A 16,638-nucleotide genomic window follows, 5' to 3' on the forward strand; every position below is an offset into this window, starting at 1 on the left:
GACATGATAAAAACCTTGTTCCCAGCGCTATTTGAAGGGCTGGGTATGCTCAAGGACTCCGTGATCTCCCTCTATATTGACCCGAGGATAACACCAGTACCCCAGCACCTACGCCGAGTTGGTTTTCACCTGCAAGTGCAAGTGACACAAGAGTTACAACTCCTCCTAAACAATGACATTATTGAGAGAGTAAGTGGCCCAACACCATGGGTGCCACCACTAGTTGTCGTCCCAAAGAAAAATGGCTGACTACGCCTCTGTGCCAACATGCGCATACCAAATGCGGCTATCCAGAGAGAAAGACACCCAGGCCCAAAAATAGAAGACTTGATGGTCAGACTGAACCAGTGAAAAGTGCTCATCTCTATCTTTGATAACCCTAAAACCAAAATGCCTTCATGCATTGAAAGATGGAGCATCAGGCTTCAGGAGTATGACTTCCACATCATCCACAAACCTGAAGGTGATCGAAAACTGGTGGATTACCTATGTTGGCACCCGGAAGAGCAAGGAGAAGCGACAGTGGGAAAGAAGGTGGATCACTACATCAGGTATCTGTCATAGAACGCACTTCCACCAACGCTCACCATCGCACTATTCAATGCCAAAAGCAGAGCGGACCACACCATCCAAGCAGCAGTGCGACTCGCCAACATCAACAGGTGGAAGAATTATCAAAATGAATCATTCGAGAAAGGGGAGGTGGACAAAAGGAGCTAGAAAGGATGGCCAAAATACAATGAGAATAAGGCATCCTACTGCAAGAAAGTCAATTAGTAGTCTCCCAATACGTGAAGAAGACAATGGTTAATCTAGCACACAAAGGACATTGAGGGATCAAAAATACGAAAAAGATATTACACAACCAAGTATAGTTCCCATACATGGACGCGATAGTCGAAGATATATTAACACACTGCCAAGCCTGTCAGAAGGCAGAAGCAAACACACCCCCATGTCCCCTGCAGATTGTGGCACTACCAGAAGGACCCTGGCTATGAGAAGCGCTGGACTTTTATGGACCCTTAGAAGAAGGGTGCCACCTACTAGTAGCAATGGACAAATACTCAAGATTCCCAATAATCAAACAGGTGCAGCCCACAGCTTTCCACCACATAGTGGAACTAATAGACAAACTATTCAGTGAATGGGAATGCCAAAGGTTGTGAAGTCAGACAATGGGCCCCCATTCCAAGGACAAGACTTCCGGAAGTTTGCGGCTCACCTGGGATTTCAGCATCAAAGAATCATCTCACTGTGGTCACAGGCCAATGGAATGGTGGAGCGTTTCATGTCCACCATCAAGTGGACCAGACAGAAGGCTCTCCTCGATCAAATACCCCTTCCCCAAGCACAGTGTCAAATGCTGAGAATCTACGTAACACACCGCACAAAGCCACGGGGAAGACATCAATAGAGATAATAATAAGGTACAAACCCCGAACCCACCCAATAAAACTAGAGGACTACACAGCACAGCAAGATGCAGAGATAAGAGTACGAGATGCCAAGAAGAAAAGGAAAGCCAAGGAATGGGCAGACCAGCGAAGAGGGGTGAAGGAACTGTGGCTACCGATTGGAGAGCCTGTCCTGGTACGACAAATACAACAAAGAAAGACAAATTAAAGATATCACCCAGAACCATTCCTCATGACTGAAGTCAAAGGATCGATAGTCACTGTAAATTAACAAGGGGGGTCCTGGGAGTCCCTCTGCCAGACATTAGTCCTGGTTACGAGAGACTTACCCAGAGTCTTTAGCTCACTATCTCTCACTGAGAAGAAATATCCCAAACATATCAGTCTTTGTCGGTGAGACCCAAAGTTACTTAAAAATGCAAATTAACAAGGGGTGTCCTGGGAGTCCCTCTGCCAGACATTAGTCCTGGTTACAAGAGATTTACCCAGAGTCTTTAGCTCAAAGGACCCCCCTTGTTAATTTGCATTTTTAAGTACCTTTGGGTCTTACCCTAATCCAGACGTGGACCCCTTGCTCACTATTCTTAGAGATTGTGGAGAAGGAAACAGTTAAGCCCCTTTAAGGGCAAGTCACCTGACCAATCGAGGGCACGGGAGCAGGGAGGAAGGGAGGTACTAGGGATGGAAAGGCAGTTGGAAAAAAGAGAATAAAGGGAAGTAACACCTAACCCTTGCTCTGTGTGATTCATGGCCGCTGGCCCGACTCTCCCCATAACACACGTAGAAACAATAGTTTGCAGAAAAATATTTCTCAGGGCGTCTGTCCCTTGTACGTTTTTTATTGTTTTTTTTTATGATTATACTTTTTATATAGCGCTTAACGCCTAAGCACTGTACAAAAAATAGAGCACGGTACAATAAAATGAAAAAATGCCAACTGAACGATTAAACAGAAAGGAGATGATCCTTAAGCAGTGATTTAAAAGGAGGCAGGGAAGATACATGATAAGAAAGATGAATGATGATAAGAAAATGCCAAAAGGAGATGATAGAAACAAGGGCGTAGAATAAGGAGAGAAAGGTAGGGGGTTCAATATGGAGCCTTGAGGCACCGCATGAGAGAGAGTAAAAACAGGACAAGAACATCCGGCCCGGGAGACAGAATAAGTTTAATCAGAGAGCTAAGAATGGAGCCAGTCAAGAACACAGTCACGGAGGTCAAGTTGATCGAGGGAAAAAGAAGAATTGAGTGGTCGACCATATCGAATGTGGCCAACAAGTCAAGGAGAACCAAGAAGGGCATAATTTAGAATAACGAGAGGACAGAAATGATTCAGAGACAGCAAGAAGGGCAGTTTCAGTGGAGTAATGGGACGGAAAGCCAGATTGACAAAACTAGAAACCTGCAAATAGACAATCCGCACAAGAAATTTAGAAAGAAAAGAAAGGCGTGAGATAGGGCAGAAGTTAGATGGTAGAGAAGGAACAAGCATAGACTTTTTAAGAATAGGGAGCAAAGAAGAAGCGAAAGCTGAGGTATGCAGAGAGGAGTTGGACAGGGAAGCAAGATATGGAAGGAGAGTGGGGTAGAGCAATTTTCCTAGCTTATGCTATGTGTTATACAGATGATGAACACTTTTTCTAATGGGCCTCATGGATTTTATTGGACTTTGTGCAGCATTAAATATATTTTAATCGTTTTATGCTATTGCATAGGATGGTCCTGCAACTGGGTTTTCGTATCATGGCTTTGGTGACTAACAACAGGGACATGGAGGCGAGAAAGATAAAAAATTGGAGCATATAAATAAATGATTGAGTGATACATTTAGTCTAAATAGAGGAGACATAAGGAAGTTGAAATTTGGACAAATGGAAAGGAACCAAGAACTCATGCCCACAACAAATAAAGTATCAGGGGATGGATGAAACCCGAAAATCCAATGTATATGTAGGGTAGGGATGGTGGATGAAACCCCAGCACGCAATGGACTTGTGTAGGGTAGGGCGGATGAATGAAATACCAGAATGCAATGTACATGTAGAGTAGGGGAGGTTTAGATTTATATTATATTTAATTCACGGCTCATTTTCAACCATTTGTATGCTCGGGAAGAGTTATGATTCCGCCATCCCCTTCCTGTCCGCCACACAAATCCTTCAGCATTTGCACCAGCCTGTATTTTCATGCTGGCGCAAATGCTGTGGATGCCTATGGAATCCGCCAGAGTTTTTCACCAGCAAAAAGCAGGCAGATACTATAGGAAACCATTGTAAACGCTGCCTGCATGCATACATGGCAGGTGACGTTTACTCAGTTTGCATGGCAGAGTGCAAAGTGGCGGTGTAAAGGCAAGTACATCATCATTTTACCCTATCCTCTGGATTCCACTGGGCAAATGAGGAAGAATACACAGCGGGGACCTGTTTACACAAAAGTGTAAACGTAAAAGAGCCTCCTCACTTAATTACGGAAAACTCGAATATGAGCTCCAATGTGTGCAAAGGATGTGGAAAGCCAAGGGAAACAATAACATACATGATTATCAAAAATCGGCTTGCAGTTTACACTTCGTACTTGCTCTAATTTGTCAATGTAAAATAAAACTACGAAGACAAAAACTTAGCACCACTTTTTTTAATGTGATTTTATCGCCATAAAGTGAATCATTAATTCTTTGTCCCCATTTACGTCTGTTGATACAACCGCTAGCTTTCTGGCCACCTATCACACTCAGAGAATTAGGGATTTGTCGCCCATACACTGCACTCAAAAAGGAAAGTCAACGACCTAATGCTTTTCTGAGGACATCTCACATTATTTGTATGAAAAACGTTCTCTCTATGACGCTTATTTTAGACAGGCCTGCATATTGCATGTAGAGTATCTTTTACGTGCAGACTAACATATAAGCAGTCCTCTCTGTGAAATTTGCATTTCAGGTGTAAATCATGCACAGAACTCGATCCGTAAGGTCTCAGGTTTCCATTCATTTTTACACCATCTGATGTTCAAGGACAAGCAACAATCGTAAATGCCGCTCGCCATGTCCATGAATAGCAGGTGGCATTTATATAGATTTCCATGGAACCGGCCTGTTTTTTGGAGATGCTAAAAGCATGCTGATTTTATAAGAATCCAAAGTATCTCCACCCTGTGCGTGGAGATGCTGTGGGATTTGCCTAACAGAGTGGAAATGTGCATTAGAATAAGACTTCCTGATCTGTGCCCCAGCTTTGTGAAACAAATTTATGAAGATCACATTGGAGATCATGTTCGAGTTCCCGTTTATCACTCAGAGGGGACCTGTTACGTTTGCATTTAGGTGCAAACAGGTCCCCTCCACATTATGTTCATCATTTGCAAGTCGCATTGCAAAAGGGAGGTGTAAATGGGAGGCGTACTCGCATTTAACCCTCCCTTTTGCACTCCGCCATGAAAAGTGAGCAAACGCTGCCTGCTATTTAAACATGACAATGCATTTCTATGGAATCCCTCTGCTTTTAAAGGAGTAAAAAGCAGGTGAATTCCATGCGAATATACAGCATTTACAACAGCATAAAAATGGCATTTGTATGGCGGAGAGGAAGGGGGAGATGGAATCGTAAATTAGGATCCCTGCCCTATTTCTGACATTCAAATTAATGTGAATATTGCAAGTATAATTCATGTGCGAAATGTCTATGCATACATTTTATGCTTGAATTGTACTCTACGCCATAACAAACAAGAGCTCCCCTGTGCAATAAAACCACGTGTAAAACATGTTGGAGCTCAATTTAAAAACAAGCGTTAATTGCCTAGAGAGGACTGCTCACGTTTGCATTTACGTGCCATCAGGCCCCCTCCAGGCAATTGTTATCATTTGCACTGTGGAGTGCAAAAGGGAGGTGTACAACGGTAGCAGAAGTGCCTTCACACCTCTCTTTTGCACTCTGAAGGGCAAAAGGAGTAAATGCTGCCTGCAATGTATTCATGGCAGGCAGCATTTACAATGGATTCATATGGAATTTGGCTGCTTTTTGCTGGTGTAAAAAGCAGGTGGATTACATAGAAATCGGTTGATTTCATGCCAGCATGAAAATGTCATGCAAGCTTAAAAAAATGTTTGAAGGGGAGGGCAAAAGGGAAGTATACAGGTATCTCCTGTTCTGCCTCCGTTCTCTGCTTTCAAAAATCACCAAAATGCCCCGGAGCGTGAATGCAAGTGTTAAGGCAGGTCTAAGACCTTTACACCTGTCTTTAACACTTTCATTTAGACTCTGGAGACTTTGAAAATAAGCCCTTTTATGTAAAGTTTTAACACACAGTGTGCATGCTCTACCAGCAGGAAAATTATCCCTGTGTGTTTTATAGCATGTGTCTATTTCGTCTTAGGTGTTTGAAGCATTATCAATGTTATATTAGCGGAACATTTCAAACCAACATTTTCGTTCCCTCGTCTTGCCTGCTATTTTGCATATCTGGTACCTAATCTTTCCCGCTGAGCCCTGGTTTGCTGAGAAATCAGTGGTATTATTTAATGATTTGATCACAAATCAATTTCACATACATTATCTTAATCATTATAAAAAATGGGTGATGACCTGGCTGTCATCGGAAATCACAAATCATCTGCAGAGTTATTATTCTCCCTTTGCACACTATGAATCTTTGGTATCACAGTGCTCTATTACTCCCACTAAATCCATCCCTTTCCTTATTGTGCCTGGCACCAGACCATATCTTCACTGATAAGTTATCCGAGGTGGTGGCAGATCTTGTTGGTGAATGTCCATCCATGATTTTCCACAGAGATCTTAATACTTAGATCTTAATGCTCACTCTTCCGGCAAGATAATTTAGATAACCTTAATTTATCCCAGTAAATACAGGCAACAATTACTGTCATGGACATACTTTTGATCTAGTTGTTTGTTCCCCTGATACTTTCTGGGTAGGCAAGCCTTTTTACTTAGTCTGGCAGACCATCTGGCTATTGCCTTGGCAATTCCAAGAAAAAACCAAATCCTTCCATTATCAAACTTCTAAGAACATGATGAGAAATCACCAAAGTAATTTCAGTACCGTGCATTTGGTCTCTGCTTGGCTTATGATCAGTTTCTTGCAAGCTGATGGGGATATTATAGTTCGGAACAGCTCCGGCCTATGATCAGTTTGTTGCAAGCTGATGGGGATACTATAGCCCGAAACAGCTCCTTGATGCTTTTCTAACAAATATAATTGTTTGAGAATGATCTATGATCTGGCTTTCTTTTTTTTTCTTTGTTCTTTTTTTAATACATTTTATTTATGTGTTTCAAAGAACAAAACACCACAGCCCAACAACAGGGATAAAATACACCACATTGTTCAATAAAGCCATTGTACCACAGTACCATACGACATATCCCAGGTATGTTTCAGTAGCACAACATGGTATATGATAAGAACAATCAAATCCCCCAAAAGAATATAACTTAGCATTCATTGAAAAACAAAACACAAAATCGACAAGAACACACATACACACCACGCAGCCAAGTCCCTCCCAAATGTTCAGTCACAGCAAAACACAGAACCACAATACTAACTATATAAATCATTAAAAGGCACCCATAACTCCAGCTGTAAATCTTCCCGGCCCTGCCTTAAAAACATACTTTTTTTCATAGCTGAGCAAAACCTGTAATTCCATCAGCCATTCTTTGACCTGTGGATTTTTCCTTGTCTTCCAGACTTTCAATACTTGCTTTGCCACTATAATTAAGGCTCTGTCAATCAACCATCTATGTCCTCTAGCAGTTTCATACCTCCCTTTACCCGACAACAACATAACCTGAACTGGCATCCTAGGAAAAGTTGTACTCAATACCATATCTAGCCTACCGAGTACATCCCCCCAGAAGTCCTGAACGCTGGAACAATCCCATATCGTGAACAACAATGTACCTTGCTCCCTACCACAGCCCCAACACTGTCTACCAAGCACAACTAATGCATCCGCGCAGGCATCCAATGCAGTCCTCCTAAGAGCTTCTGTTCGATATACCGTAGATTCAGGTCTAATTTCACCTTAAATCCTGCCCTCAGCAGTTGATCGCAGTCATCGATCGAAATTTCACAGTCCAACTCATTTGCCCGAGCTTTTCGCAGTCTATCCCAACACTCAACATATATAGATTTCATAGGCATCGTAGTAAGGAATGTCGAAACCATTTAAGGTGGCAAATCAAATATTCGACAGGTTACTGGCCTGACTTTCAATGGGGCATCCAGCATACTCAAACTATGGAATAGAAGTGCCTTGCTTTTTAACAATCATTTCACTGCCAACATCTTCTGAAGAAGTATGTGGGGCTTTAAAAGCTAATGATTTACTCCATCTCTTCATAGTATTTTCAGTTAGTCCAATAAAAGGTATCAAAATCTGCATCTTCTGTGATTTTAAAATTAGACTATCAAGGTGTCCATGTTTGCTTTGCAGTCAAAAAGTCCATAAAAAGAAAATGGGCAATTTGGCTAGGCAGGCAAAATTAGCAAAGCAAGCAGGTTTTGGCCACAATTCGTCAATTTCTCTGGAGAGAGAATTTTTTAATGTTGCCCACCTCTAGTAATCTACCATGGATTCCACAGATCTCCAACCTCATTAAGACATGCTTTTTTCACCTCACAATCCTTAAAAAGAACCTGTAGTTACCTAGCTCTATCCTCGTGCGTAAAAGCAGTATCGGCATTAGTCCATGCTCACTTGGACTATGCCACTGGCATTTATCTTGGCCTCCCTGGATACAAGACTCAAAAGACTCCAAAGGCTAAAGAACACAGCTGCTCATCTTCTATGAAATCTCCCAAAGTTCATTCATATTTCTCATGTCTTGGAGACTGTATTAGCTCTGCATTTAAAGCTCTCTGTGTGCTTCATCAGGCTTTTTATAACACTGGTCTAGAGTTTATTAGATCACATCTCAAGAAATATGTGCCCACTTGTACTCTTAATCCCTCAAATAGTGGGCAGCTGATAGCTCCGCACTACCATTGCAAGAGGGTGGGAGTCCAAGGTTTTTGTGTACTTGCCCCTTCCCTGTAGAATTCATTTCCACCTTACATGAGATAGACCACAGACAATTTTCGTTTCTGCAAAATGTTAAAAACACTCCTGTTGCAGGTATAAAGGAGCCCAGTCAGAGCTAATCAACTCAGCACCAAGAAGCCATATATGGCGTGCGATTGCTTTAAAGTGACAACATAACGAAGCATAATATAACATACCAAGAAGTGAAAGTTCTACCATATATTCTTTAGTACAGAAAAGTGATCATGAAATTATTGCTCCTTGTATGTTATGTTATGTTATGCTTATTATTTATATTGCGCGAGCGTACCCAAAGGTATCAGGGCACAGCATTTACAAGAATTTTCGAAGCTTAGTTGCAATCATATAAAATACATAGGCCCTCATTACGACCCAGGCGTTGGACCATGGTGCTAATAGCACCATGGTCCATGCCGGTAACTTACCGACTCCGCCATGGCGGAATGGGGAATTACCGCCCCATTCCGAGGTTGGCAGGGTGGTAATTCCCCATGCCGCCATGGCCCTTCCCCATTCCCATTTTTGCCCCAGAGGGCTCAATGGGAATGGGGAAGGAGCTAAGTACAGTGCCGCAAATTGCGGCACCGTACTTAGCACCAAGGTCCCTTTGCAGGTTGTTTTTTTAACACCTGCTAAAAGCAGGCATTAAAGTGCCACCTGCAAAGGGACCTCGTAATCAGGCGTTAAGGGTTTAACGGCGCTGCCACCTTTTACGGCGCCGTTAACCCCTTAACGCCTGGGTAATAATGAGGGCCATAATGTAAACCAATGTTATGTACAAAGCTGCATTGGGCAGATAGGCATTATATACATGTAAGCAGGTAAGCACACGTGGTTACAGTGGATGCGGGTAGTGTGGCATCTAGTTGTCCTAGTGGGTCTCTGTTTGCAGCCATGAAACTACCTTGGAGCAGAAGTTCTGGTAGGGTAGGTCCATTCTGAGATTAGGGGGCAATACCTTTCATTTGTAGGAAATTAAAGTGAGGTTTTTTGAATCTTGGAATGTACATGTTCACGATTATTTGCTGTCACAAATAATCAGGAAGATGAATCATCGTTATTCATTTGGTATGACACATTCTTAATTCCTCCTTCCTCTAGGTCATCATTTGTTGACTGGTCTGCTCTTGGTATTGTTTCTGTGTTTTTCCTCAATGACTGCTCTGTTTTTGCATCGCATTGCTTGTGTTCCAATGCACTCTTCCTTCTTCCAGGTTTACATTTGCTGACTGCTTTGTCCTTTTTGTATATTGTTCTGTGTTCTGCTGTGCTCCACCCTCCTCTAGGTTCTCTTTAGCTACCGCTCCGTTCTTGATAACCTGGTAACCTGGGTTGATACCGGACTGCCCAATTTTCTGCCTGCTCTTCCATCTGAGATCTTGTCTACTTAGTTATATTGTCTACTATTGTCTGGTCCCTCTCTATCTCGTCTGCTTGCATCCCTCCTTGTATCCTCCCCTATTGTCTCTCCCCCTACATTTTCCCTCCACCCCTATTAATCTCTCCTCTTCCTCGTCTACTCTATGGTGCTCTCTGTCTCTCCTATCTTTTCTAACTGCTTCTCTATTGACTATCCTGCTCTCCTCAATAAGTCTGGTAGGAAGAAGTTCAAAAGGATATCCTGGTCTCCAACCCAGGCTTCCCTATCGCTGACACCTTTACCAGTGCTTCCTCCAGACAGACTCTCACCAACATCCTCTTTGTCGTTCCCTCTCCAGACCTATGGACTCTTCATATGGTCTTTGTGCTCTCTCCTTTTTCTTCTTCTCCCATTAATGGTGGCACCTTGTGGGAGGCGCTCTTGGCTCCCTTACACTCCTCTAAGGTCATCATTAATGTTTACCTGAATGGCACCGTCTTGGTCCAAGGCTATCAGGCCAACCTTCTCCTCTTTGATAGATGCTTCATGCGTCTCATCAATTTCCTTTCTTCTCATGCTGTCCCTTCTCTCCCTTCCTCGGCTTCCTTGCGTCCCCCCTCTTACTCCTCCTTGGCTACCTTGCCCTCTCCTCCTTCCTCTTCTGCTCCCCCTCTGGCTCCTTCTACACCTCGCAGGGCGTACCTCTGATTTGTACCGCTCCCCGGAAGTCTTTCAAGGATGGCAACCTTCTCCCTATTGCCACTCTCAACTCTCCCTCAGCTAGCAAACACTCCTCTGACATATGCCATCTCCTGGAAGAACTTGACCTCGATATCCTCAGTCTCACGAGACATGATTCACAGCGACCTCTGTCACAAACTTCGACACTCTCCTCCCTGTTGGCTACAAGATCCACTCCGCGCCCAGATCCAACCGCTCTGGAGGGGGTGTAGCCTTGATCTTCCCAGAGTGGATTCCTGCCTCTGTCATTCCTATGCAGGCCTACTCCTCTTTGGAATGCCTTGTCTGCAGACTTTCTCTCTCTCTTGGCCACTCTCTTACTGTGGCTACTATCTATCGGCCACCTGGTCAGATCACCTCCTTCCTCTCTGAGTGGGCGGACCTCTCCTTCTGCCTCCTGGCCTCAACCACTCAACTCCTCCTTCTTGGAGTTTCAACATCCACCTAGATGCTTCCTGTCCCTCCTCTGGACTCTATCGCGACCTCTGCAACTTTCTCTCTCTTTCTAGTCTTCCCTCTGGCCCGACTCACTCTGCAGGGCACACTTTGGATGTTCTGATCTCCTCAGACCTCCCCCTCACTTTCCCTCTCACCACTGCTCTCTCCTGGAGTGATCACTTTCTCCTCTCCTCCCATCTCTTCTACTCTACCCTTCAGGCCAAGCCGACTCCAGCACTGACACCTACCTTCTCGGTCATCCAAACCCATGAAGCGTGCGTCAGTTGAGGCCTTCACTGCCACTTTCTCTCGCCCTCCTCCTCCTCCGGCTGACTTACATCCTGACACAGCCCTTTCCATGCTCCACTCTGCTATCTCTGATACTCTTGATGTTCTTGCCCCTGTCATGAGGATCTGCTTGAAGCCCAAAGCCAAGTGCAACTCCTGGTATGACTCTGACCTCGTCACCCTTAAGCGCACGGTGGCTGAGAGGAAATGGCTAGCTTCATCCTCTGACAAACAGGCCTGCAGCCTGCTCCAAAGGCAATACCAGCTCTCTGTCCGTACCAAGAAGGGAGCCCAAATCCAAGCCGGTGTCTCTGCAGCATCTAACAACTCGGCCGAACTCTTTAAAATCTGCAAGGGGCTGGCCAATCCTGCTGCAGTCTCTACCTCTCCTGTCCCCTCCCAGACCCTCTGCACGGCCCTGGCTTCTCATGTAATCTCTAAAACTCAGGACATCCTGTCCACCCTCTCATCCTCTCCTCGTCATCCCTCTACTCTCTCCTCTTCCTCTGGCGCCCCTGTGGCCACCTCTACTCCCTCTTTCTCTGCCTTTCTTCTGTTCTCCCCTGACAAGATTTCTAGAGAAGTCCAATCTATGAAAGTCTCGTCAAAACAGCTTCTTCCCTGTTCTTCCAAAACCACCAAGGACCACATTGACACCCTAGCTCCTGTCCTGGCTGACTTCTGCAACAACTGCTTCACCACTGGAGCCTTCCCTTCCCCCTTGAAGCACTCTATTGTGCACCCTCTTCTCAAGAAACCCTCAGCTGACCCCTCATGCCCGGCTAACTATTGCCCAATCTCCATCACTCCTTTCCTGGGCAAACTCCTGGAAAAGCTGGTCATCTCCTAGCTTAATCTTTAGACTGAATCTGTTAGTTGTCTCAATGACCATCAGTCTGGCTTCAGAGCAGCCAGAAGCACGGAAACTGCTCTCTTAAACATCCATGAAGACCTGCTCTCTAACCTCGATTCTAATCTCACCTCTGTCCTCATCTTACTCGATCTCTCTTCTACCTTTGACACAGTCAACCATGCCATCCTGCTCAATCGTCTCTGTGATAACCTGGGTATCACTGATCAGGCCCTGGCATGGCTGACCTCTTCCCTCTCTGATCGACCCTCCCAGGTCCAACTTTGGTCCTTCCTTTCTTCTATCTCACTCTCTACCTGTGGTGTTCCCCAGTGGTCTACCTCTCTCCCTCGCTGTTCAACCAATACCTGGCACCTCTTGCCCACCGCATTGGTGCTCTCTGCTCCAACTTTAAGTGCTATGCGGATGACACTCAGCTCATTTCCAGGCTCCCCTCTGCCACCTCCTCTCCTTCTCTCATCTGTGACTGCCTTTCTGCTATCCAAGAGTGCTGTGCCGCCAATAACCTCTGCTTTAATGCCACTACGACAGACAGAGATTCTCCTCATCGGCACACCTGCAACCTCCTTCCCTGTCACTCTCTGGCCGGCCTCCCTTGGCCCTCTTCCTGCTCCCACCTGTGAGGCTAAGAATCTCAGGGTCATCTTCGACTCCACACGCACACCTTTTCTCCTCACATTTCTGACATCTCTAAGAAGTCAAACTACCAACTGCACCTCCTCAGAGGTATTCTTATTTTCCTCTCCTTCCACAAGAAGCTCACTATCTCCAGAGCTCTGGTTCTCTCTTAGCTGGATTATTGCAACAGCCTCTTTCTAAATCTGCCTGCTTCTACTCTCCACCCTCTGCAACTCTTCCAGAACAGGACTACGAGACTTGTCCTTGGCCTCAAGCCCTGGGATCGTATCTCTCCAGCACTGAAATCTCTGCATTGTCTCCCTGCAAGGATTACGTTCAAGACCCTCTGCATTGTCCACAAGGCCTTCTGGGGTCTGGGTCCTCAATACCTCAACTCTCTCTTTGTAAATACATTCCAACACAAGCCCTTCGCTCCTCCACCTCCAACTCCCTCATGGTCATTCGCCTCTCCAAGCAATGAGTTAATCTCTGTCTTCGGCTGGGGCCTCCATCTGGAACAGCCTCCCTGCCTCTCTGAAACTTGAGGAGAACCATCTCCGGTTCCGGAAGCACCTCAAGACCTTCCTCTTTGCGTCTGCCTTCTCTCTTCCTCTCTCCTGCTGATTTCATGCCTGATACTGCACTGGTCACCCGGCTACTCTCTGATTTCGGGCCCAGGTTCCTGCCCGCCCAGTTGCACACCAGCACTGCCTCCCGGCAAAACACTTGCACTTGGGTCTGTGTCTGTAATCCTACAGACCCCTTACTTGCACTTTTTGGACACATGCTGTCTGCACTTACCCTTGCACTTGCCACCTGCTTGCTGCACTTCTTGTTTTTGTTTTAATCCCATGTACAGCACTGCCCCCTCCCCTTCCCCTGGCACTTTTCCCGTCCCCTCTTCCCTGCACTTGCACGATCTCAAAGTCACTTGGCCTAGTAAGATCGTTGTCTCTGTCCTCCCTCTGTTACCCCTCCCTGCCTCATTGCGCCTTGAAACACTTGTGTACAGGCACGTTATAAATGCCATATCATATAATTTCAAATGTTTTCTTAGAATTCAAGACGATACACAGAAGCTATGTGGCTGGTACTGCAGAAGGGCTTGAATCATGTTTCTATGGATGAAGCTAACATTAATACCAAGCCAAAGATTACTCTCTGGCTGCAGTCGCTTAAACCACTTTCTGACAGCATTTCAGTGACTTATGTGTATAATATGAATGCTTTGGTTAAAAAAGGAGACGCTTGCAAATCAAGAGCCTCTCATTGGCCCATTTTCATCCTATTTTCTCTTTGTCAGTCCCTGTCTTTGAGATCCTCTTTTTACTCCGTCTCAGAAAATCCACAAATGTCAACAACCCAGTGGGGCCGTCCCTTCACAGAAGGATCCAAAATATTATTATAATAGGATTTTAAACATTTGAGAAAAAAAATGTAAGACTTTTTTAAAGAATTTGATCAGATAACAAAAAATGCTATTTCTGTGGAGCATGGTGAATTTTTTAAAATAGGTTTATCAAAACTTGTAAATAACATTTAGGTTTAAGCAGGATAGGGCTTGTCCCCGCTAACCATCGTTCTGAATAAAAGGACCCTCTCGGTCGACAGTGTAAATAGTCTGTGTTTTCTGATTCCAATGGGACCTGGTGGGTCTTTAAAAAAACATATAATGCCCACAAATCAATGAAGGTCCCGCTGTTCACTGCAGGTAAATAAATAATATTTTAGAAATGTTACTATATATCTTATTACGAATTCACCAGGATGGTTAGAAACTGTATATTTTTCTATTTCTGTTAGTCCAGCTGAATTCTAAAATAATTCTTTATTAACACTTTAATACATATCTTAAAATTCTGTAGGGAAGGGGAGGTTCACTCCTAGCTGTAGGAACTATTTTAATCTTTATAAGAACTTTCCTGGTAATCTTAAGAGATAGAAAGTAAAGGGTTTCTAACGGGATATGGGAGGGATAAGAAATCGCTTGGGCTGATAGAAATAGTATTTTTTCCATTTTTATTGGTCCAGGTGAATTCTTAAAAAAAAAGTGTATTAACACTTTAAAACAGGACTGTATGCATTAGTTCATTTTTTAAGTAAGACCTTTTCTGTTGCAAATAGGGAACAAGCAGGCTGCTGTGAACATAAAAGTGATGACTATAGCGCCGTGGCGGTCTGCTTTGCCCACAGGACACCACATCATATTTTCAAAGTGTTAATAGACCCCTTTTAAGAAATTGACAGGATTGATTGAAATAGCTATTTTGATATTTCTATGGATCCAGTGTAAGACGTAGCTAACATGTTTGCCATACATTTTGCAAAGGGGGACAAATACAATAATAGCCTTTACAGCATACACCATACTTGAGATTAAAAAAAAAAAAATCTTCATAATTTTCGATCGCAGTCATGTCTTGTACTGGGCAATCTAAGTGATTTGACAGCGGCAAAGAGAAGTGTGGCTCGGAGGCAAAAGAGTGTGACACTTAAAAAAAGTAAATGGGACATTTGCAGAACATTTGTTATCAAAATGCTCAAAGAACGAATTCTAAAACAGTGTTGCCCAATAGTTTGTATTTGTCAGCTTTGTATTGCTACTCACCGGTTAATAACACTGGTTTTGGATTCTCGGTACCACAAACTGAAATCCATTCCACCTGAAATGTCGATGGATGTGCCCCCCTGGAATTCTGCGCTCGCCTTCAGTCCAGATTGCAACTGGATAACCTGGGAGGAGCGAAGAGCACAGGGAGCAATAGCATCAGACTCACTACAACATAGAGTTCTTCTGAAACAGTGACTCGCACAGAGACCGTGAAATTGGTGGCTGTGAAGGACCGCAAGGACAAATCCGGGCAATTCAATACAACACACCACACAACTTTCCTCGTTTGCCCACCACAAAAGGCCTAATTCAGGTGGGTGATTCTCAAAAATCATAAACATTGCCTTCAAGTAAACAATGAAAGCATTCAAATGCATGTGAACTGTGGAAAAGCATGTTTTTGTGTTCCGTCAGGTTGACAACCTTTTTTCACACATTTGTGACAGTTGGCTTGCTCTCTCTTCCTGTTCTTCACCTCATGCAATTTTCTGTTGCCTTTATCAGTAGACAGTGGTCATTTTCCTAAATTATTCAATTAAATGGGCTGTCGGTCCTCCTCCTGTTCAGTCTACTCCTGTCTTAAACCCTCTGGCTCCCGTTCACGACTTTGATGCTGACTGTTATGTCAATACAATTGTCTCTTGCACGTATTCATCTTTCCTCCTTGTTGTCTGAAGTATTAGCTACTTTTGAACCCTGTGCTTACTGCTTAGCTAAATGATCAATTACTCAGCGCTTGCCCCTTTGCCTTCCCCTCTCCTTTGACTGATCTGGAACACACCAAGGACTGTGAACGATCAGAGGCTTCTTGTCCCTCTTGCCCAGTGTGTTTCTTCCTTTGCTCCCTCCCTTCCTCCCTACCCTTAAGGTTCCACAAAGGAAACATGGTCACAGTGCGAACCTTACAAGTTAACAATTCAGTCTGCTGCTATAGCGGTGAAACAGGTGTATTTAACTTTAGTAAGCTTTACAGAGAAACAAAATCCGGCAAATAAACATGGGTCAGGCTTTACAGGGCACACAGATTTCAACCAAGAATTCTAAGTCTGCTTTCTTAAAGGGCCAGCAGAAGCATGATCGATGTGGTGGTCCCCTGTCCACTGTAATGCGTGGGAGACCGGGTGATGTCCCCTGTACTACTCCCAGGCCACAGATCACAGTCGGGGGCCCAGCCCACTGGACCACCCCCACACACCATAAGGGGCAAGTAAGGGACA

The 16,638-nt window shown here is 44.3% G+C and overlaps 1 protein-coding gene across 2 annotated transcripts in view; it reads right to left on the reverse strand.

Moving 5' to 3' along the window:
* Window positions 1–16,638, reverse strand: part of MTTP (microsomal triglyceride transfer protein) — a 627,046-nt gene that overhangs the window by 73,523 nt on the left and 536,885 nt on the right. For both annotated transcript variants that reach the window (XM_069630721.1, XM_069630722.1), the window contains one exon: window positions 15,419–15,543. In XM_069630721.1, coding sequence (XP_069486822.1) covers window positions 15,419–15,543 — 125 coding nt within the window. The remainder of the gene's footprint in view (window positions 1–15,418; window positions 15,544–16,638) is intronic.

Source organism: Ambystoma mexicanum, chromosome 6q, assembly GCF_040938575.1.
Source record: "Ambystoma mexicanum isolate Mex_15411 chromosome 6q, UKY_AmexF1_1, whole genome shotgun sequence".
Classification (NCBI taxonomy): Eukaryota; Metazoa; Chordata; class Amphibia; order Caudata; family Ambystomatidae; genus Ambystoma; species Ambystoma mexicanum.